Source organism: Moschus berezovskii, chromosome 7 (assembly GCF_049115385.1).
Source record: "Moschus berezovskii isolate FMDL1 chromosome 7, NW_MosBer_1.0, whole genome shotgun sequence".
NCBI lineage: Eukaryota > Metazoa > Chordata > Mammalia > Artiodactyla > Moschidae > Moschus > Moschus berezovskii.
In genome coordinates this window covers 16,107,363-16,128,902 of record NC_142466.1, presented here as the reverse complement: position 1 = coordinate 16,128,902, position 21,540 = coordinate 16,107,363, and the positions used below count along the sequence as shown (strand labels likewise).

Sequence of the window (21,540 nt, the reverse complement as noted above, 5' to 3'; positions counted from 1 at the left end):
GCATGAAAATTTTTGAGAACAATCAGGGGATTGTGTGCTTATTTTTCAGCAGTGGGAAGGGACTCTGGCTGATATGCATATAATTTTGCAACTGGAGCTGAGGGACGGAGAGAGAAAGCCAGGTGGGAGGGGACAGAGGGCAGTCAAGGTGAGCTGGCTGGTCACCGCAACCCACAAGGAGAGGAGGGGCTGGGAAAAGAATGAGGTCCTGGGGCTCAGGGGAGATGCCTGTACTCTTATCCAACGTGGGCAGTACGTGGATTGGAAGGAAGACTGTGTCAATGCAGAGAGACTCACAACAAAGGAAGTGAAGCTGAGGGTTGGGGTTCCCTGGTGGCTCAGTGGTAAAGAATCCACCAGCCAATGCAGGAGACATGGGTTCAATCCACAATCCGGGAACATCCCACAAGCCACAGAGCAACTAAGCCTGTGCACCACAGCTGCTGAGCCTGTGCTGTAGAGCCTGGGAGCTGCAACAAATGAAGCCCAAGCACCTGGAATCCATGCTCTGCAATGAGAGAAGCCACTGCAATGAGAAGCCCCCACTCTCAGCAACCAGAGACATGTCCTCGAAGCAAAGAAGGCTCAGCACAGCCAAAAATAAACAAATAAAATTATATATATATATATATATATATAACAACAGTGGGCTCAGGGTTTGGTCTAAATTGGGGCCAGGGACGCTCCTCCAATGGAGTGACCCTGGAATCCCTCTGAAAAAGATTCCCAGTTCTTCTCCTGGAACCTCATCAGAGGAAATAAATCATCTGACGATGTATTTGCAACGTGGAGGCCAGGGCTCAGCTATTTCCACATTTAAACCATTATTCTTTCCTGGCTGCTAGAGCACATCCAGCCCATGCCCTGGTCTGCCTTGGTTTAAAGAATCGGTGAGTCCTCGGGGCAGGAATGGATACCTTTAATATCCTACCCTTACCCGTCTCACTCCCCCAACTCCTACCACCAATTGAGTTGGAAGGGCCATTTAAATATCTGGTGGGGGTGGGGAGGGGGTTGTTCTGTTTTCATTTTAATTGGAGGACAACTTCTTTACAATGTTGTATTAGTTTCAGCTCTCCGGTTACATGTGTCCCCTCCCTCTTGAAACTCCCTCCCACCCCCCCCAACCCAGGTCATCACAGAGCACTGAGCTGAGCTCCCTGTGTTATACAGCAACTTCCCACTAGCTATCTTGGAGAAGGAAATGGCACCCCACTCCAGTACCCTTGCCGGGAAAATCCCATGGACAGAGCAGCCTGGTAGGCTGCAGAGTCGGACACAATTCACTTTCACTAGCCATCTGCTTTACATGTGGTAATGCATTTATCTTAATACCACTCTCTCCGTTCACCCCACCCTCTCCTTCCCCACTGTGTCCACAAGTCTGTTCTCTACCTCTGAGCTTCCATTCCTCCCCTGCAAATAGGTTCATCAGTACCGTTTTTTTCTGAATTCCACACATATGCATTAATATACGATGCTTGTTTTTCTCTTTCTGACTTCACTCTGTATGACAAGCTCCAGGTTCATCCCTCTCACTAGAATTGACTCAGACATGTTACTTTTTATGGCTGAGTAATGCTCCAATACTTTGGCCACCTCATGCGACGAGTTGACTCACTGGAAAAGACTCTGATGCTGGGAAGGATTGGGGGCAGGAGGAGAAGGGGACGACAGAGGATGAGATGGCTAGATGGCATCACCGACTTGATGGACATGAGTTTGAGTGAACTCTGGGAGTCGGTGATGGACAGGGAGGCCTGGCGTGCTGTGATTCACGGGGTCGCAAAGAGTCGGACATGACTGAGCGACTGAACTGAACTGAACTGAATATTTCATTATGTACATGTTCCACAGCTTCTTTATGCATCCCTCTGTCGATAGACATCTAGGGTGCTTGGGGATCTGGTTTTGAAGACAGGAAGCCTAAGGACACAGGTCATATCACCTGTATGGAATTGAACTGGAACCATCTCTGAGGCCTCCAGGCTCAGAAGCACCCCTGCTCTGATATCTGCACAGGAAGCAGTAGAGGCTGGGCCACTGAAGGAAGTTCAGTGGGTCTAAGCAAAGATGACGGTCCTCAGACACACTGAACCTTTGTCCCTGGTAAGGGCTGGAACCCGGAAAAGGCAATGGTGAGCCACTCCAGTACTCTTGCCTAGAAAATCCCATGGATGGAGGAGCCTGGTAGGCTGCAGTCCATGGGGTCGCTACGAGTCAGACATGACTGAGCAACTTCACTTTCACACATTGGAAAAGGAAATGGCAACCCACTCCAGTGTTCTTGCCTAGAGAATCCCAGGGACAGGGGAGCCTGGTGGGCTTCCGTCTATGGGGTCGCACAGAGTCGGACACGACCGAAGTGACTTAGCAGTAGCAGCAGAAAGGGCTGGAACCAACAGTCATGTATAGAGCTTCACTGGCAGATGGCCAATGATCAGATAGCTAATAATGGGAACAGAATCGCACTCATCAATCTGTGAATGAAAATACAGATTTGTCCTGAGTCAGCTCCCAGAGGGCAGGGTCTATGAGATCTATGATTCATCTCTGGATCCCCCAGGTCCTGGCATGTAGCAGATACTCAATCAACATCTGTTGGCTGTGTAAGACAGTCTAGTAAACTAAACACAAGTACACTGGGCCCTCCAAGCCATTGTTTAGGCTTTTGCAACAACCATGTATTCAGGGACTTCCCTGGTGGTCAGGCGCTTAAGACTTCACCTTCCAATTCAGGGATGTGGGTTAGATCCCTGGTTAGGGAACTAACAGTTCACATGCCAAGGGGCAAGTAATCCTGAGTGCCACAACTAAGACCCAACACAGACAAATTAAAAACAAATAAAAAAATGTGTATTCTAGTTTCTGTATTTGATACTTTGACATCTTGGGGCCTTGGGATAAGAAACAGCTTCCTCTCCGCATACAATTCAATTCATCTTTGTATACAGGTATTGTGCTGTTTCTTTTATTTTTCACTGTATTGTTATTTTTTTTGTTCCACAATTCATTTACTGAATTGGGGCAGGTGATTTAACAATAGATTGCAAGATAAGGTTGGGAGAGAAGAGTTCTTGCTTTCTTTCCCAGGAGCCAGTTGTGTCATGGATGCTTGTAAATTTTCCAAAATAGCCATCTGTTGTTGGGCAAGCTGGGTATGAAGCTGGAGATTGGCATACATACATTCTAGGAGTCCTAGGCATTCCTTAGGCTTGTGGTCAATACCTGACAGCAACTTTGTTGGCAGGATTTTTAGGAAAGTGACTGGTGGGGAACTTGCTTGAAGATTAATAAAGCTGGGGGAGGGTTTGGCTCGACAAAGAGGCACAGTGTTACCCTCCTCTTTGGCTCTTCTGTGACTAGAAAGCTGCTCCATCTAAACACCCACAGGTGTGGCACCTGTGGTGTTAATTGAAAGCCTCAACCCCAGCACCCACCCTGTATTTGACTATTTTTCACTGTATTTTTAATTGTTGTTCAGTCACTCAGTTGTGTCCAACTGTTCTGCGACCCCATGGCCTGCCAGGCTCCTCTGTCCATGGAATTCTCCAGGTAAGAATACTGGAACGGGTAGCCATTCCCTTCTCCAGGGCATCGTCCCAAACCAGGGATTGAACCTAGGTCTCCTGCATTGCAGGCAGATTCTTTACCATCTGAAACACCCAAGGAAGCCCCCTAGGGTCTAAACTATCCAGAAATAACTTTGAGCTTTGAAAACTTAACCAGAACAACCATTTTTATATTCCTGATCACAAAATAAAATGCCTTTAGCAGGAGCGCCATTCACAGAGGGCAGGGAAAGACATACCCCATAAGCTGAGGCTCCTGGAAGGCTGGTTTTTCTTCCACCCCCAAGCATGGCACTGTCCTTTTCACCTTTAGTCTGTCAGCATCCTTCAGAGACCCCCAACCCCAGCCCCATAAACCTACACACAAAAGGCAGCTCCCCTTGGATGTCCTGGAAATGCTTAGAATACTGAAGATGTCACATTTACGTTTTAATAGCCGCCTGTAGGGTTGGGACATCATCTTTCATCCAGGTTTGGACATCCTTCCAGCTCCAGAAGGAAGGAATGAATTCGTACATCTGGCAGAGTACACTGAGGTCAGAAAAGGGCCAGAGAACTAAGATGCCAAGAGAGAACTTGCCTGGCAAAGGGACAAGATCAAGTTCACTGTTACTTGTAGACAAACTATAAGATCATTTTCAGAGACACTGTTAACAGTGAATAGTGCTCCAGGGAACTCCGCTCAATCTGATGTTGCAGCCTGGATGGGAGGGGAGTTTAGGGCAGAATGGATATGTTCTTCCTTGTTCACTTGAAACTGTCACAGCATTGTTTGTTAAAAACTGACTATTTAATGCTCAATCATTCAGTTGTGTCCGACTCTTCGCAATCCCGTGGTCTGTAGCCCACCAGGTTCCTCTGTCCATGGAATTTTCCAGGCAAGAATACTGGAGTGGGTTGCCATGCCCTCCTCCAAGGGATCTTCCAGATCCAGAAATCGAACCTGCGTCTTCTGCATTGTCAGGCAGATGCTTCATCACTGAGCCACCTGCTATACCCCAATGCAAAATAAAAAGTTTGAAAAATAAAAAAAGTGAATAGTGCTGGATGAATCAACACACAGGGAGAGCAGGGCAAGCGGAAACCAAAGGGTTCCTGCAAGCTGCAGACGGGGAGCTTGCCCGGTCTCCCCTTACGCTCAGTATCCTCTTCAGTCTGCACCTCACGACCTGACTGCTGCCCTCTGCCCCCTGACCCTGGCACTATCTTCCAACTCCCTACTGGACTAGTTGGATTCCCTGTGCTCCCCAAGGTGACCATGGACGATAGAAACTAACCTGCACTGAGTACCGGGAGAGGAGACCAGAGCTGATGTAGGAAACAGATGGGCTCCAGGTTAGACATTTACAACAGGCTTCCTGTTTGCATTTCATGGGGAAGGAAGAAGTGATCTTCAGGCTGGATACTTACAGCTGCCAGCATTTCTTGAGATAGGTGGGCTCCAGTTAAGGCATTTACAATCAGCCTCCTGTTTGCCCTCCGAAATGGAAGTAACAACAGAAACAGGGTAAATAGCCAGGCTTTGTGTCTTGTGAACACCTTAAGGTGACAGTCATGGCAAAAGTCAAGGTAATAGTCACGGCAGGGACAAAGAGGGGCAAAACCCTGATTGAGCAAAGGATTAAAGGAGTTTTGCTCCCTCCTCTTTTGGGAGAAGGGAGACATTATACATGTGCAGAAAGGCTCCTTGTGGGTCAAAAGTCAAGGGATAACACCAGGCCATAATGAGTCTTGCTCCTCTCAGAAGCCTTCACTTCGAGATGCATCTTGCCTGAGGGGTATGTGTGCACCCAGGGCGTGTCCCAGGGTAGGTCAGGTGTGGAAAAAGAAGCCAGATAATCAGCCTGAAAGAAGACAAAGCCCCGGAAGAACTGCCCTGTATAAATGACTTAGCTGCCTCTTTACTGGGCTCCTTCTCGCCAGGGGGGCGCCCACAGCCTTTCTCTCTGCGTGTGCATCTCTGCCTTGCTTCTGCCTCTGAACTAAGCAAGCCATTTCCGTGTGTTCTCTCCCACTTGCTGTCATGCTTTGTCTCTAATAATAAACTTCGTACCTGCATTTACACTTTCTAGAGCTTCTCAGGTGGCGCCAGTGGTAAAGAACCCGCCTGCCAATGCAGGCGATGTAAGAGAGGTGGGTTCGATCCCTGGGTCGGGAAGATCCCCCGGAGGAGGCTGGCAACCCACTCCAGTATTCTTGCCTGGAGAATCCCATGGACCAAGGAGCCTGGTGGGCCACAGTCCATGGGGAACCAAAGAGTCTGACATGACTGAGCGACTTAGCAGGCAGGCAGGTTACAGTTTCTGCCTCCACAATAAATGCTTTTTTCACTGGTGGCAAAGTTCCAGGGAAAAGCAGCTTCTAGCCTCCAGTCCTTGCTAATCTGACGGCTAGAATCCCTGGTTTTCATCCAGGCTACCCAGGTTCAATTCCCAGGCAGAGAAATTAAGATCTTGCTTCATGCCACCACTCACTGTTGCGTCTCCGAGATTAGAGCCAGCCCCTTCCCTGCAGCTGCCTCTCTCTCTCTCTCTTTTATTTTTAATTGGAATACAATTGCTTAACAACGTTGGGTTTGTTGCTGCTGTACAACGAAGTGGATTGGTTACATGTACATATACACATTTCCCCTCCCTCTTGAGCCTCCCTCCCACCCACCCCCACCCCATTGCTCCGGGACATCACAGAGCACCGAGCTGAGCCCCCTGTGCTATACAGCAGGTTCCCACTAGCTCTCTGTTTTACACATGGTAGCATATGTATTCGGAGAAGGCAATGGCACCCCACTCCAGTACTCTTGCCTGGAAAATCCCATGGATGGAGGAGCCTGGTAGGCTGCAGTCCATGAGGTCGCTAAGAGTCGCACATGACTGAGCGACTTTCTTTCACTTTTCACTTTCATGCATTGGAGAAGGAAATGGCAATCCACTCGAGTGTTCTTGCCTGGAGAATCCCAGAGACGGGGGAGCCTGGTAGGAGGCCATCTATGGGGTCACACAGTCGGACACAACTGAAGTGACTTAGCAGCAGCAGCAGCATATGTATTAGGGGCTTCCCTGGTGGCTCAGACAGTAAAAGCTTTGCCTGCAGTATGGGAGACCTAGGTTTGATCCCTGGGTCAGGAGGATCCCCTGAAGAAGGGCATGGCAACCCACTCCAGTACTCTTGCCTGGAGAATCCCAAGTGTATATATTAAAGTCAATGATTCTTTCTCAATTTCTCCCACTCTCTCCTTCCCCTCTTGTGGCCACAAGTCCATTCTCTATGTCTGTGTCTCTGTTCCTGCCCTGCAAATAAATTCAACTTTACCATTTTTCCAGATTTCATATATATGGGTTAATATATGATATTTGTCTTTCTGACTTATTTCCCTCTGTGTGCAGACTCTTTTAACAAGATTTCCTAAAAACAGGACTTCTTCTGCCCGCTGTGATCATCTTGGTTATCCTGACTTGAACTCAACTTCAAGCCAGATAACTGGAAGTGGGAAGGCATCAGGGAGCAGGTGTGCTTCAGGACGCCATGCAGAAGCCTGGGACCATCACAGGTCCCCACCAGCCCTGCGGCCGGATCTTAGGTTAGGCAGCATATGTGTCTGCGGGCAGGGTCCCTGCCAACCCTACCTCTTTGGGCCCCCTCTTCATGGCTGTATTTATGTCTTCCCAATCCTCCTGCTAAACTCTGCATGGGCAGGTTGGACTCCAGAAGCCCCAGGAGATGGTGGAGTGAAGGAGGAGCATTTTTCTGACCTCATGTCCATAGGGGTTACTGCCCCAGGCTTCCAGCCAAAGCCAATTAAGATCCCGTCCTTATGCTCTTGTCCAAACTTATTTGGGTTTATATCTATTTCCTGCCAGCGGCACCTTTTAGAATAATTTATTCCATCTGTCTCCTGCATCACAGCCATTTATTCCCACAGCCCTGCCCTAGCTATGTCATAACCCAGGACAGTTCCACCTCAGAAACTCCCAAGAATCCGCTCAGAGCCCTTCACCACAAGCAGCCTGGTTCTTGAATGCTCAGGGATTCTGAGTCCCAGAACCGCAGTGAACCAGGTGAGCTGTGCTGAGGGGCAGGATTTTAAGGATCAAGCAGCTGTGGACTGGAATCCAGACTCTGCCTCTGACTAGCTGGCTGACTTTGGGCAATTAAATTCATCTAAGACTTCATCTTTTCATTGACAAACTGGGACTAATAATACATCCTGAGGTTTAATGGAGACAATGTATTGAAGCCCCAGGCACAGTGCCTGCCTGTGCCAGGAGCTCCATCAAGGGGAGCCATTGCACTGAGATAGTCTGTATATATCACGCTGTATCATCACTTCTACTGGACCCCTGCCATCCTCCCATCACCTGCCCTGGCCTTCCCCGATCTCCCTGCCTCCACAAAAGCCAAAATGATCTCCAGGGCTCCTAGTGCTCCAGGACAATACCCCTCCCTCCCCTGGCCCACACACCAGGGAGGGGGTGTTGGAGTTCTAGGACTCTGTGCACTCCTGCCAAGACCCCCATCACCAACATTCAGCTTTGCCAGCAGCTCTGCCCCGAGACCAGCATCCCAGCCTCTGTCCTGGCTTCTATCAGCTCCATGAAGCCCAGGGCTCCCCATCACCCACAGTAATCCCCAGGCAGCCCTGTTTATCCTCCTTAACATCTCCCTCCCCGTCTGCTGAAAACTTCCCACTGTGGTCCCGGACCTCCCAGCCAGTCATCTGAAAAATTCCTGATTCTCCCAAACCTCTGCTTGGAAGATTTCTTTTTTTTTTTTTTCCCTTGTTTTAACTGAAACCTGCTTCCCTTAAGTGTAGATTACTTTTTCCTATGCTCATGCAACCAACCTAAAGGTGCAGGGGGTGTTTTTCTTTGCTCCTCATTGTAACTTCCAGAACCTTCTTGCTCTTCTTCCTAAAAGCCCCAGCTCCCACATCACACGGCTGTGCACTTTTCCTCATTGCTAAAGGATACCTGCTCCCCTACCCCTCTCTGCAATCACTGTTGCTATCTCTCAATCCCCACTTCTGACTCTTTCTCTTCTGATGTCACATCTTTTCTGACCCACTTGAAATGTGGCCAAAGATAAGACAGGCTCAGAATGCAAAAATGCACACTGGATTTTGAAGGCTCAGCCTGAGTAAGAATATATAAATATCTCCATCACTTTTTCAGTGATTACAAATCAAATTGATAATATTTTGAAAGTGTGCTGTGTGCTAAGTTGCTTCAGTCATGTCTGACTCTTGCAGTCCTACAGACCTAACCCACCAGGCTCCTCTGTCCATGGGATTCTCCAGGCAAGAATACTGGAGTGGGTTGCCACGTCCTCCTCCGGGGGAATCTTCCCAACCCAGGGATTGAACCCATGTCTCTTACATGTCCTGCATTGGCAGGCGGGCTCTTTACCACTAACACCACCTGGGAAGCCCAACCAACTATTTTGAATATATTAGATTAAATTAAATATGTTCCTGTATTTAAATTTTTTTCAGATGTATCTCTTTATCTTTTTGTGTGGCTACTAGAAAATTTAGAATTGCTCTTGTGGCTTACACTACACTCTGATTGGCTCTACCAATAAGCGAGGCCCTTTCTTAATCCTGACTTCACACATCCCAGGTAAGAGCTGCCCCGTCTTCCCGGTGCTCTCCATCCCCTCAGGCCTCCCTGATCTCACCAGGCCCTATGAACCGTGAACCCCACTGCCTTTCCAAAACTGCTCATGTCCATGCCTCCACACTCCTGTGTTACAGGAGAACTTCCTTTCTCCCCCAGGTTGACTGTGAAATTCTCCCCTCTAACTGCACTTCCATTAGAGAATGAATCACACTGTAAGGCAGGGTCTGTCAGCATGTCAGTGCATCTCCCATCTTGGCGGGCGAATTCTTCTGGGGACTTCGAACCCTTTGAAGGCAGGACCCAAGATCTTTCACTTCTGTTTGCATCAGCAGCACTACAAAACCCTGTCCTCTTTGGATGACTTAAGTCCCAGTTCCTTATGTCGTAAACTCAACTCTCTCAGCCCTCCTTTATCCTGGTACTTCTGCGCCGTGGGTGGGCCCCAGGGTGGACCCAGGCAGACAGAAAGGCTGTGACAACATTCAACCTAAGAGCTAATGGTTAGGAGCACTCAGCAAACACCAGGCACTGCAAGGACTAAACGTGGAATAACTCATGTCGCTTGGCAAGAACCCTGAGTCTTGAGCCATTATTATTCCATTTTACAGAGGACAGGGAGCTAAGAACTCAAACAGGGTTGCATGCTGCAGGCTCAGTCGTGTCCAACTCTTTGTGACCCCATGGACTACAGCCCACCAGGCTCCTCTGTCTATGGAATTCTCCAGGCAAGAATAGTGCAGTGAGTTGCCACGCCTTCCTCCAGGGGATCTTCCTGTCCTAGGGATCGAACCCACATCTCCTGCATCTCCCGCCTTGGCAAGCAAATTCTTTACTCCTGAAATACATGGGAAGCCCCCGATCAGGATTACACAGGCTGCAAGTGTCAGAGCTTGACATGGAGCCCAGTCCATGGGACTCCAGGGCCAGTGCTTCTTGACGCCCTGCATGGCCATCCCTGTAATGGATGAGGCAGACTACTATGGATGTTAAAGATGTTACATGTGCCCCCAGGTGCCCAGGGCGAGTAAGGCCGTGTGATCTGAAGCAAAGCCAGTTTCCACCTAGTGACAATGAAATACAGCCCTAACTCTTCCGGTAGGCAACCTCAGGGACCTAGTGACTTTGACGGAGGTGGGGAGTGGACAGAGACGGACTTGCCACAGAACCAGGTGCCCTGGGGACCCAGAATATTCCTTACAGATTCTACTATTTGGAGAACAGGACTAAAAGAAATTGCTCAGTTTCCTTGAGTATCTAGGCTTCACAAGGAAGTCCACTAACCCAAACGCTGCTGTCTTTAAGAAAAGGGAGGAACCAAAGCTAAAACACTGTTTGGGGCCAGGGGTCTCTGAGAAGTGGCATGGGTGCTTCCTGGGAGACCCTGGGTGACAGCCGCTGCTCCTGACCTGTCTCCCCCGTCCTTCTCCATTTCCCCAAGGTCTTCAGGGGACTCTGCAAAGGGCAGGGACGTGAAGTATCTGTGTACTGAGAGTGTACTAGGTCTGAAATGCTTTATTCAGGTTATATCACCTGATTCCTCCAAGGTCCCAAGAGCTGAGTAACATTATTCCCATTTTGCAGATGGGAACACTGAGGATGAGGGTGTCAGAACCCCAGTGATGCAGACAGCCCACTCAAATCAGAGAATGTCACAGGATTTAAAAAAGGGAATATGTGCAAAGGTGTAGCCAAGGGTGTGAGACGCCCACAAGGGCCAGAGTGGTGTCCTCAGGCTTATGTCCTGGGCCCTCAGAGCCCACCAGGGCAGCACTTACTGGAGCCTGGAAGCAGAAAGCCACGTGGAGAGCCTGGTGACAAGGAGCTGTGAACTCAGGCGGAAGGACACAGCAGTCTAAGATGACCCCATACGGCAGGATCTGGGAAATAAACACACCAATCTCCCGTCTTCCATGCTGCGGTGGCTCCCCACAAGGCAGATAGCTGAGGGGCAGGGGGTGGACGTGCAGGGGCAACGGAAGACACCCTGCACAGATCCTAGGCTGGGCAAAGTTCACTCTCCAGGCTCTTGGCACCTTCCCTGGCCGTTCCTCCCTCTTGTGGAAAGAACGGGGCCAGAGACACCCAGGATCGCACCTGCCCACCGACCCCAGTGAGCACAGCCGGAGTCAGCGCGCACGGAGCTGAGCGCACCAAGTCCCCGCACGACTTAACACCTCTGCTCCGGCCTGGGTGCCTGGCTCTGCAACCTGTGGGGGGGGGCGGGCGGCACCAAGACAGCTGCGGCCTCCCTGGAAATCCACTCCCACCCTTGGGCGGCTGCCCACCAGCCCTCAGCTACGCCGGATGAGCCGAGGAGGTCTGATGGCTGAGAAGGTAGAAGTGGGGGTTCCCCGAGGAGAATCATTTAATTTTACGGGGCAGGGACGCGGGAACGGGGAGCTGGGACCCTACACTCAGCGAGCGGCCGGGCTGCAGGCGCCGCGTGTGTAACTCGTTATCTCCGCGGCCGGTTTGCAGCCGGTGGATGATGCTCGGAGCGCGGTGGCGGGCCCGAGGCCGCGGGGTGAGCATGACTGCAATATTTTTCTGACACTAACACCTCTCGCTGGCCCTTGGAGAGGACCGTGGAGGAGCCAGGCCCTGCCAGACATCACCCACGCCCAGCCCTCCGCCTACTGGCGCCAGACAGGAGCGGCTTCAGCTGTTCAGGCGAGAAGAGAAAGGCTGGACCCGGGAGGTGAGCGCGGAGCGGGCAGGCACAGAGGAGCTGGGGAGCAGGGGTCGAGGCCCAGACGGCCTCTCTTTGGGTTTCTCCTCCGTGGGAGGCGTCAATGGGCACCAAGGTCAGAGAGGGTTTGGCTACAAGACCTTGGAGGTCACGTTCTGCCATGAGCCTGCCCATGATTTCCAGCCACACAGGTGAAACCCATGGGGTTCCCCACTGGAGACCCAGAGGTGGGGAGGCCCCTGCCCTGGGCGCCCTCCTGTCCACAGTGGGGCTCAGACACAGGGAGGAGGCCGGTGGGGTCCTAGAGGGGGCCCGACCAAGGGGTGCAGAGGATGAAGGTGTCACCATGGAGCTGAGGGTGCAAGGGAGAGAGCCTGGAAGGATGTGGGAGGCGCCACGCCGGAGAGGGTCGTGGCGGGGATGGGGAGCTGCAGCCTGAATAGCCCCTCAGCTTCCTTCTCACCTGGTCCGTGAACAGAAGGGAAGGGATGGAGGCGGGGTAGGAAGAAAAGACAGACGGAGAGGGAAGTAAAGGGGGAGAAGGGGAGGGGTTGCCAGTGCCTGAAAATAAGGCATGTACACCCTAACACTTTACAGTCCCTCCTGCGTTAAAGCCTGAGTCCTACACAGAAGACGGGGGTTCGATCCCTGGGTCGGGAAGATTCCCTGGAGGAAGGCATGGCAACCCACTCCAGTATTCTTGCCTGGAGAATCCCATGGACAGGGGAGCCTGGCGGGCTGCAGTCCCTGGGGTCGCAAAGAGTTGGAAACTACTGAACACACACACACACCTCAACATCTAGGCTGCGTTTTTTCAGCTTTGCTTCCACTGATCCCAAGATCCCTGGGGCCAAGGGGAGTCACCGCCTCTCTTCCCACCTCCCTGCTTTCAAGGGGAAAATACTGGGAGGTTCTTGGAGCCCCAGCGACTCTGCTTTCGTTTACTCAAAGCCTGGGGGGCGGGCTGGTCCCCTCCTCTGTCCACCTCTGCTCTGTCCGCCTCTCTCTGCCCCTGCCAGCCCCACCCCTTCCCCCCTCTCCAGAGAGGAGGATCAAAGAAGCCAAGTGCTGGGGAAACAGACCAAATATGGCTTGAATTTCCCCAAGTCAGAGCTCACCGTTTTCCTCTTAGAAATGACAGGGAAGGGGGAAATCCAAGAAACCCAGGAGCCTTTAGGTGGCTGCTTCATCTCAATACTCTGGTCTTCCCAGCGTCCTCACGCCCCGACCCATGTCTGGCATCCAGGAATGAGTGTGGAGGAGACCCAGACAATGTGGAAATCAGGTTGAGAATTGATTTGTTCTGCCTCCTTTAGATTTCAAGGATCCCTGTCTTTGTTCATCAATGTGCTCAGTCACTCAGTCGTGTCCCACTCTTTGCAACCCCCTGGACTGTAGCCCACCGGGCTCCTCTGTCCATGGAATTCTCCAGGCAACTGGAGCCGGTTGCCATTTCCTACTCCAGGGGATCTTCCCAATCCAGCAATTGAACCCGGGTCTTCCGCACTGCAGGCAGATTCTTTGCCATCTGAGGCATCAAGGAAGCCCCAAATGGGCTTTTAAATCCCAGGTTCAGAAAAGGAGGGGTACGATGAGATCAAGAGAAGGAGAAATGATGACCCAACAACAGCCCCCCCAGGCCTCCCCCACCCCAGGGTCTCCCTGCCAGGACTTTCCTCACTGGTACCCAATACTGGCCCTCACGGTCCTGCAATTATGCCTCTGAGCTGTACCCCAGTTCTTTCTCGCCAAACCAGGCCTGTTTATCGATGGGCTGGTGGGGAGAGAGGGTAGCTGAAGGATGTAAAAGCCTCCTTGACCTTTATGGATGTGATGATGGGGAACAGCCGCGCACTGACTCGTGAGTCAGCACCCGGGGGCCTTCATCTCTTCCCAGGTGTATTAACCTGACAGAAACACTGGCCCGTCTCAGTGCAGCTCAGCTGGTGATATTTTTCCCATCTGCCTCTTCTCTTACAAAATGGTATTCGGTCTTTAAGGCCTTTACCAGAAAGTGTTCATCCTTCTTGGCTTTAATAATCACATATTTTTACCTCCTTTCCATGGTGGATAACTGTCTCCATGCCAGTCCCTTCCACTGGGATCAGAAGCCCTTGGAAGGCAAGAATGGTTTAATTTCTCTCTGGAGCATCTCTGGCATCTAACCCATAGCTTGACACATTGTGGGTCCTCAAAATGTGGCTGTTAACTGGAATCCAGAGAAACAGTTCTGACGGTGGGAAGTTTACCAGGGCAGGTGTGTGTGTGCTCAGTCACTTCAGTTGTGTCCGACTCTTTGAGACCCCATGGACTGTAGCCCACCAGGCTCCTCTGTCCCTGGGATTCTCCAGGCAAGAATACAGGGGTGGGTTGCCATGCCCTCCTCCAGGGGATCTTCCCGACCAAGGGATCAAACTGGAGCATCTTATGTCTCCTGAATTGGCAGATGGATTCTTTACCACTAGCATCACCTGGAAAGGAGCCCAGATCTCCTCTTTCCTCTCCCTGCTGAGACAATCCCCAATCCCTGCCTGAGCCACCCATCTTCCCTCCCTGCTTTCAGCACCTGGTGGGAGCAAAGACGGGCTGAATGAGGAGTCATTTCTAATTTTGAGGAATTTCAAGACAAAGGCAGATGGCAGAGAGGAGCACAATGAAACATAGTGGTTGAGAGAAAGTTTGAATAAAGGCATCTGGAATGGTTGATTTTATGTCAACTTGGTTGGCCGTGGGGTACCCAGATTAAACATTCTGGGTGTCTTTGAGGGTGTTTCTGGATGAGATTAGCTTTTGAATTGGTGGAATCAGAGCAGACTGTTCTCCCCAATGTGGGTGGGAGGGTCTGAATACAACAAAAGATGGCGGCATTTGCTTTTTACTTCCCGTCTTCTCACTGGAGCTGGGACACAGCATCTCATCCTCTCTGGCCCTCAGACTGTGACTGACACCATTGGTTTCTCTGGTTCTCAGGCCTTCTGACTCATACTGATCTACACCACTGGCTTTCCTGGGTCTCCAGCATACAGAGGGAAGATCATGGGACTTCCCAGCCTCCATAGCCAGGTAAGTCAATTCCTCATAATCGGTCTCTTCATAAGTGTAGACTTCATACTGGTTCCGTTTCCCTGGAGAATTCTAACTAAGATAGCCAATCTCCATCTCATTGATCACAAAGCTTCACAAAACTCTCAGGTGAGTTTCCTTCAGCTCATCTTTGAAGTGAGGATGAAGCTCTCCTCTCCTATACTAGCTGCAAAGAGGAGTGTGCTCATTCAGGCAACAAGCATTTATTAAGCACCTACTCAGTGTGGAGCTCCGTGTTGGATGCAGAGGAGTCAGCTGTTGGCAAGATGCTCTGAGCTCCTCAGGAGGAAACTGCATCCATTTGCTGCAGGGTTTTAGCCCCCAGAGAATCAGTGCAGTGCACTGAGAGGGGGTCCCTATCTGTGCCATGACCTGGGGCCTTAGTCTCAGGGGAGGATGAGCACCCTGGAGAGGTGCATCTCTCCTTGCAAAAGCCCTGGGAAGCGGATTGAAGATCTGTCACCTGAAAAGGTTTGGGCTTCTTGGTTCAGCTGCCTTTTGCGTGACCCCAGCCTCACTGAAGAGGAGAGGACGGCAGAGAGGCAAAAGGACTGGGCTAGGAGTGAGGAGACTCAGTGCTGGGGCTGCTCTGTGGCTGATGGGCTGTATGATTGTTGTCGTTTAGTTGCTCAGTCACATCAGACTCTTTGTGACCCTGTGGACTGTAGGCCACCAGGCTCCTCTGACCATGGGGACTCTCCAGGCAAGAATACTGGAGTGAGTTGCCAGTCCCTTCTACAGGGATCTTCCTGACCCAGGGATCAAACTCGAGTCTCCTACATTGGTAGGAGGGTTCTTGAACACTGGGCCACCAGGGAGGCCCGAGCTGTGTGATGCCTGATGCTTTTCTCAGAGTCCACTAGCTCATCTGTGAAATGGGTCTCATTTTGTGGTCACATAGGTGTGTTGAGATGCATGAATGAGAAAAGACCTTTCTGAGCACTAAGTTCAACCTATGCAGTATTAGGCGGTGGTAGGGGGGTGGGGTGGGAGGGTGGGTGCAGGCAGGGCTGACCTCACAGCCAAGACTGAGCCCTCAGCACTCACCATCCTCACACAGGTTCAGCTTGGACAAGCTCCTGCCATCAAAGGGCTCCTCAAAGATGGAGCTGGAGTCGCGGTCGCTAACAGTGGCGTGCAGGTACATGGCTTTGTTCTCCATCGCGTCCTGCAGCAGGAGAGGAGAGGGCAGATATAGGGGAGAGAGAATAAGCTGTAGTTGGAGATGGAAATGAATCTGTAGAGCAAGGAATCACCGTGATGACCCAGAGCCTGAACACAGGGACCCTTCCTCATCAGCAGGCATCAGCCACCAGGATCCGAATCCCCTCCTCAACTTCCTTGGCTTGGAGAGGTCACTGGAGCCCTGAGCTGGTGGGGGAGGGCACTGAGGGCCATGCCAGGTGGGGCTGGGAGGATCCAAACCTCCTGACCCAGACAGAATACTCTCCAAGCTTCTGAAGTCCTGGGCACGGCAGGGAGACTGGGGTTTCTGCTCTGTTTTGGAAATGGGGGAAAACTAGACATGAAACAGTGCAGAGACCACCAACCAACACAGCTAAAACCAGAACTGTTCCGAAACTTGGCTGGGCTGGCATGGTCAGAGGAGCTGGGTTCAGGGGGCCACAGCCAGGATTGACCCCATGGGAGCCTGGGGAGCAGGGGGCCTTGGTGGGGTCCCCTAGACAACAAGGCCTGGACAGCCCTAGACCAGGAGCGGGCTCTGGTGTCCGGATGGTCTCCTGGGTGGCTGGGGCTTTGGGTAGACCCCGTGGAATTCCAGGAATGCCCCCTCAACACGGGGAAGTGCCACGCTATTTGAAATGACCCAACCCCGTTTACACAAGCGCGCACTACACGATCCCATTTTGCAATATCTACACATTCCAGAGTACACGACGGGAGATTATATGCGGAGATGTTCTGGGTTTCTCCGGGTGAGACGTGTTACAGGAATCTGGTGGGGCTTGTGGGGATTTGCGCTTAGTTTTATTTTCTGTATTTTGGGGGTTTTCTAAGATATGTTTGCGTTCTTTTTATAATCAGAAGAATTCATTTGTGGGGCTGGATCACAAACTGTTTATTTACATAAAATACTGGATATCCTTTTCCTGCATAGACGCTCAGTGATTTCACAAATGACTCTGCTTTCAGCTCATTTCCAGTCATAGTTTATCTTGACTTTCGGTTCTGATACTCTTTATGTAGATGGTTGTTGTTTAGTCACTAAGTTGTGTCCAGCTGTTTGCAACCCCATGGACTGTGGCCCACGAGGTTCACCTGTCCATGGAATTCTCCAGGCAAGAATACCAGAGCAGGGAGCATTCCCTCTACCAGGGGATCTTCCCAACCCAGGGATCAAACCCAGGTCTCCTGCATTGCAGGTAGATTCTTTACCACTGAGCCACCAGGAAAGCCCGTAGCTGTGTGGATATTGAACCAAAAAATCCACTTTTAAAGAGTGAATTCTTTGGAAGATAAATGCCCTGGGAGGATGGGTGGGTCCTAGGCCTAGCATGGAGCCAACTCGACCCTGAGGACTGGAGAGCCGGCTGGGAGAGGGTGTAGAGCCTGGCAGGTGGTCGGAAGGGGCACCAGCCACTGATTGAAGGGAAGGGGCAACACCCGATTCCAGGAAATGGGGACAGTGAAGGAGGAGCTGGCTGGATCCCTCTGCCAGACGCGTTCCGTTCCGTTCCGTTCCGTCACTCAGTCGTGTCCGACTCTTTGCGACCCCGTGGACTGTAGCCTACCAGGCTTCTCCGTCCATGGGATTCTCCAGGCAAGAATACTGGAGTGGGTTACCGTTTCCTTCTCCAGGGGACCTTCCCGACCCAGGGATCGAACCCAGGTCTCCCGCATTGGAGGCAGACGCTTTAACCTCTGAGCCAGCAGACGCAGCAAACACAAATCCCCTATTTCTGTGACCTGACCTTTCTTTCCAGGGACCTATGACCTCAGGGCTAAGAGGAGGCCAGAGTCTACAGTAGCCATCCACCTGTCTTTCCACCGGCCCTGGAGGGATGGATGGGGTGTCTGCTTTTGACCTCCAGTGATGAGAAGCCACATGTCGTGCACACGTGTACACACATACACATGTATGCACATGCCCACTCAGGGTATTCCTAGACCCTGTGGGCTTTTCCTCCATCTCTCCTCCCTGCCCCCTGGGGTTCCTGGAGCCCTGAACCCAGCTTCTCCTGGGCTGCAGTTATGTCCAGTTTTCAAGTCTCCGATGCTGGCCATCTGTCCAAGTCCTCCACCCAGGGAGGGCCTCGAGGTGGGGCCCCAGGCGGCTCCACTGCTGCTAAGCTATAGAGGACACACCCTCATTTCACGAGCACTCTGTGAGGCACCCCACCCTCTGGCCTCAGTCCTGGGGAGCGGCAAAGCAGGAGGCCAGTGTCTCCTCCGAGAGGGGGAACCCTCTCTCTGCCAAAGGCAACAGCAGCTGCCGCCCAGAGCCTGTGGGGGCACCGAGTGCCAGGGGAGGAGGTGCAGAGATGGGGTTGCTCCAGTTTCCCCATCTGCCTTTCCACCTTCTCTCTCTGCCCATCAGCTTCTGGACCAGAGCTGGAAGGCGGGGCTCCTTATCTGGAATGTGTCTGTCGGGGGGGCCCCTCCCAGCATGTCCCCCCCACTCCCAGCTGGTGGAGCTGGAGCCTGGGGGTGGGGGGGGAGAAGGAGAGGGAGAGGGGCCAGATGTGAGCTCCTGAGGTGGGAAGTGCTCAGCCGACTCTGCTAATGTTTGTTACTGGGGAATGAAACCTAAGAGCTTTCTGTCTGCCCCAGGTTTTATTTGGGGCTGTTTTTCTTTCTTGAGGAATGGGGGGCAGGAATTTAGACCTTCCAATCATTGGTTGTATAGCCTTTGGGCCAAGTCTGAGCAACTGACTGCCAAGTGTGGTCATGATAGAGCAATGCTTCCACCCTCCCCCCCCCACCCCTGGAGCATGTGTGTATGTTCGTCCCACACCATACAGAGCTCCCCACTCCCCGGGGCACTGCGAGGGGGCAGGTGTCATTGATCCGTTGTTCCCATTCTAAAGATAAGCCAAGTGAAGCCCAGAGGAGCAGGAACCGAAGAATGTCAGAGAGGAGGAGTTCCAGCATTTAACCCCACCCAGGGCACTGGCTCCGCATGAGGCTGCTCTAGCCAGGATGCATGTGTCAGTCCCTTTCGGTCCCACAGTGATGCAGGGAAGAGGGCCAGATGGGGACCCTGGAGCTAAGAGAGCTGGAAGGGAGGGGGCCAGTGCCATGGAAACCCGGGCAGGGTGTAGACACCAAAGTGGCCTGTGGGGAGTGGGGGCTCAGAGGACATGGGGTCCCAAGCTGGTGCCACATCTTATCCCCGGGGAGCTTGGTCTGTCAGCTGACACGTCCAGCCTCAGCCTTTGTGATGGGGAGGATACACCTCCCAGCCACGCGGTCTCTGTGAGTCCCATGTGGAACAGGGCACGTGGGAGGGCTGTATGGATGGGGCAGGTAGGGAGATGGTGGTGGAGCCTGGGGACCACCCACAGCCCCTCAGCGTCTTCTGATCCTGCTGAGCAGCCTGGTACAGGGGTCTCTGGGTTCCCGCAGCCTCCCTCCCACCTAGCTAGTCCCAGAAACAATGCCATTTGGACTCCTTTGCGAAAGCAATCATGAATGCAGACCAGACCTGAGAGCCGCATCTTGATTCTCAAAGTCCTCCTCCAGGCAGCAGCAGGACTCAATCAATTCTTCCTGCAGAGGGGTGGCCCCAGCCTTGCTGGGTTCCAGCATTTAACGCTACAGGGCTCGTAACGCCTCAAAATCAGATATGGATCACTGTGAACAAGGTCCTCTCTGGAGAGAGAATTGCTAAGGAGGTTTTGAGCCCTTTCCTCCTCCAACTGTACTCAGTTCATCTGAAGCATCGCTCAGATCTAGAGAGGTGCAGACGGTTTATAAATAAATTCTGCCTTCCTACGTTCCACCGCTGGGCACACCTACAGGCACACGCATGCACACACACTCGCCACACACGTGGGGAGACTGTCATCTGTACCACCTGCTACCTGAAGAGGCTCTGGAACTCTGACACAAGCCAGGCAGAGTTGCCACTAAGGCGATCACTTCCTCTGGCTCCCAAATACCCACACTCACCAGCCCAGACAGATGGATGAAAATCTGGCAGATCCCCCAGGCTGACAGTTAGGACCTCCCCTCCCAGGACCTGTGCCTCCAGGCGATGCCCAAACCCGTGCCCTGTGTCCTCCAGCTGCCTTTAGGAAGCCATGCCCAGGTGCTCGGACAGTCAGTGCCCAGACTCACCTGAGTGCCCCCAGTGAAGCTGCAGAACCTGTCCCCTCAGTTCCTGGCATTTGCCATGGTGGCTGGAGAGCTGGCCACTGCCCCCACCCCGAGACCCAGGCAGCCCCTCAGAGCTTGTCCCCACAGCCAGCCGAATCCAGACGGAGTCATAAGCAGAGACTGCACGGTGCCCAGGGTCTCGGGGGTCACTTCTCCAGGAGGATCAGATCAGGACGCAAGACTCAACCTTGTGCCCAAGTGGGAGTCCCTGTCTTGGTGTCTGGCCTCGTTCAGCCTCGGGCAGCGCTCGAGATGTTCTGTGGAGGCACCAGCGGCTCCGCTAGGTACTGACTGAGCCGTGAACTGCAGCTGCACTGGCCGCCAGGCTTTATAAAGTTCTTGGAGCAACCGCGAGGCTCCCCTGGGGCCTAGAACGCATCCTCCCTCTAGTGGCCAGTCTCAGCATTACAGCTTCACGCAGGAATGCCTGCTGCGTCCAGAGGAGTCTTGGTCCTGGGACTCCACCCTCCTGTTCGAAAGGCTCTGCTCGAGATCCTTTTTGGAAAGCTTCTAGTGGAATGGCAGCTAGACCTGGCTTAGGAGCTGCGCAAGGAACCCAGCCTTGTAAATTTATTTATAGGACAGGATTGGCATTGCTCAGTTCATTCACCAAACTTGGGCTACTTTCTGTGTTTTCTTGGAGCCGTATCTACCCGTCAAGGACACAGATTGCCCACACCAGGGAGGTTCAGAAGAGGACTCTGACGGTGCGGAAGGAAATTCTCAAAGTCAAGTTCAATGCAATTTATCAAGGAAGCCAGGATTTCTGAGGCACTGACGTTGTACAAGGATTAGGCTGCAGGGGTGAGTGAGAGGAGGCTGCTGTCCTTAGGGTGTCAAAACCCAGGCTGAGAGGCAGGCTTGGACGCAAATAACTGTGGCACTAGTGGTAAAGAAACTAGCAGACATAAGAGACATAGGTTTGATCCCTGGGTTGGGAAGATCCCCTGGAGGAGGAAATGACAATTCACTCTAATATTCTTGCCTGGAGAATCCCGTGGATAGAGGAGCCTGGCAGGCTGCAATCCATGGGGTCAGAGTGGGACACAGCTCAGCATCTGACCACACACCTGTCAACCTCAGCATAGCTATGTTTCATGTGTAAAAACAGGAGCTCTCACCAAAATGTTAAGGGGGTGATTACCTTCATTCAGGTTGAGATGTGATGGGAGAAGCCTCAGAGAAATTCTGAAAACAGTCTGAACCATGGTACATGGTCAGTTTGTATGTACGCCCCTTC

At 52.2% G+C, this 21,540-nt stretch overlaps 1 protein-coding gene and 1 pseudogene across 2 annotated transcripts in view; both read right to left on the bottom strand.

Annotated features, from left to right (window-relative positions):
- The window catches only part of SCARA5 (scavenger receptor class A member 5), a 136,472-nt gene extending 115,858 nt beyond the window's left edge, over positions 1–20,614 (bottom strand). The window contains exons 1-2 of one of the 2 annotated variants that reach the window (XM_055428089.2): positions 20,262–20,614; positions 16,008–16,128 (exon numbers count right to left, since the gene is read on the bottom strand). In XM_055428089.2, coding sequence (XP_055284064.1) covers positions 16,008–16,122 — 115 coding nt within the window. In that variant the 5' untranslated portion in view covers positions 16,123–16,128; positions 20,262–20,614. Of the gene's footprint in view, positions 1–16,007; positions 16,129–20,261 lie in introns of those variants that run through there. The other variant, XM_088837831.1, reaches the window with a different exon arrangement.
- LOC148777258 (TSSK6-activating co-chaperone protein pseudogene) lies at positions 3,011–3,423 on the bottom strand (annotated as a pseudogene).
- Positions 20,615–21,540: the final 926 nt, after the last annotated feature.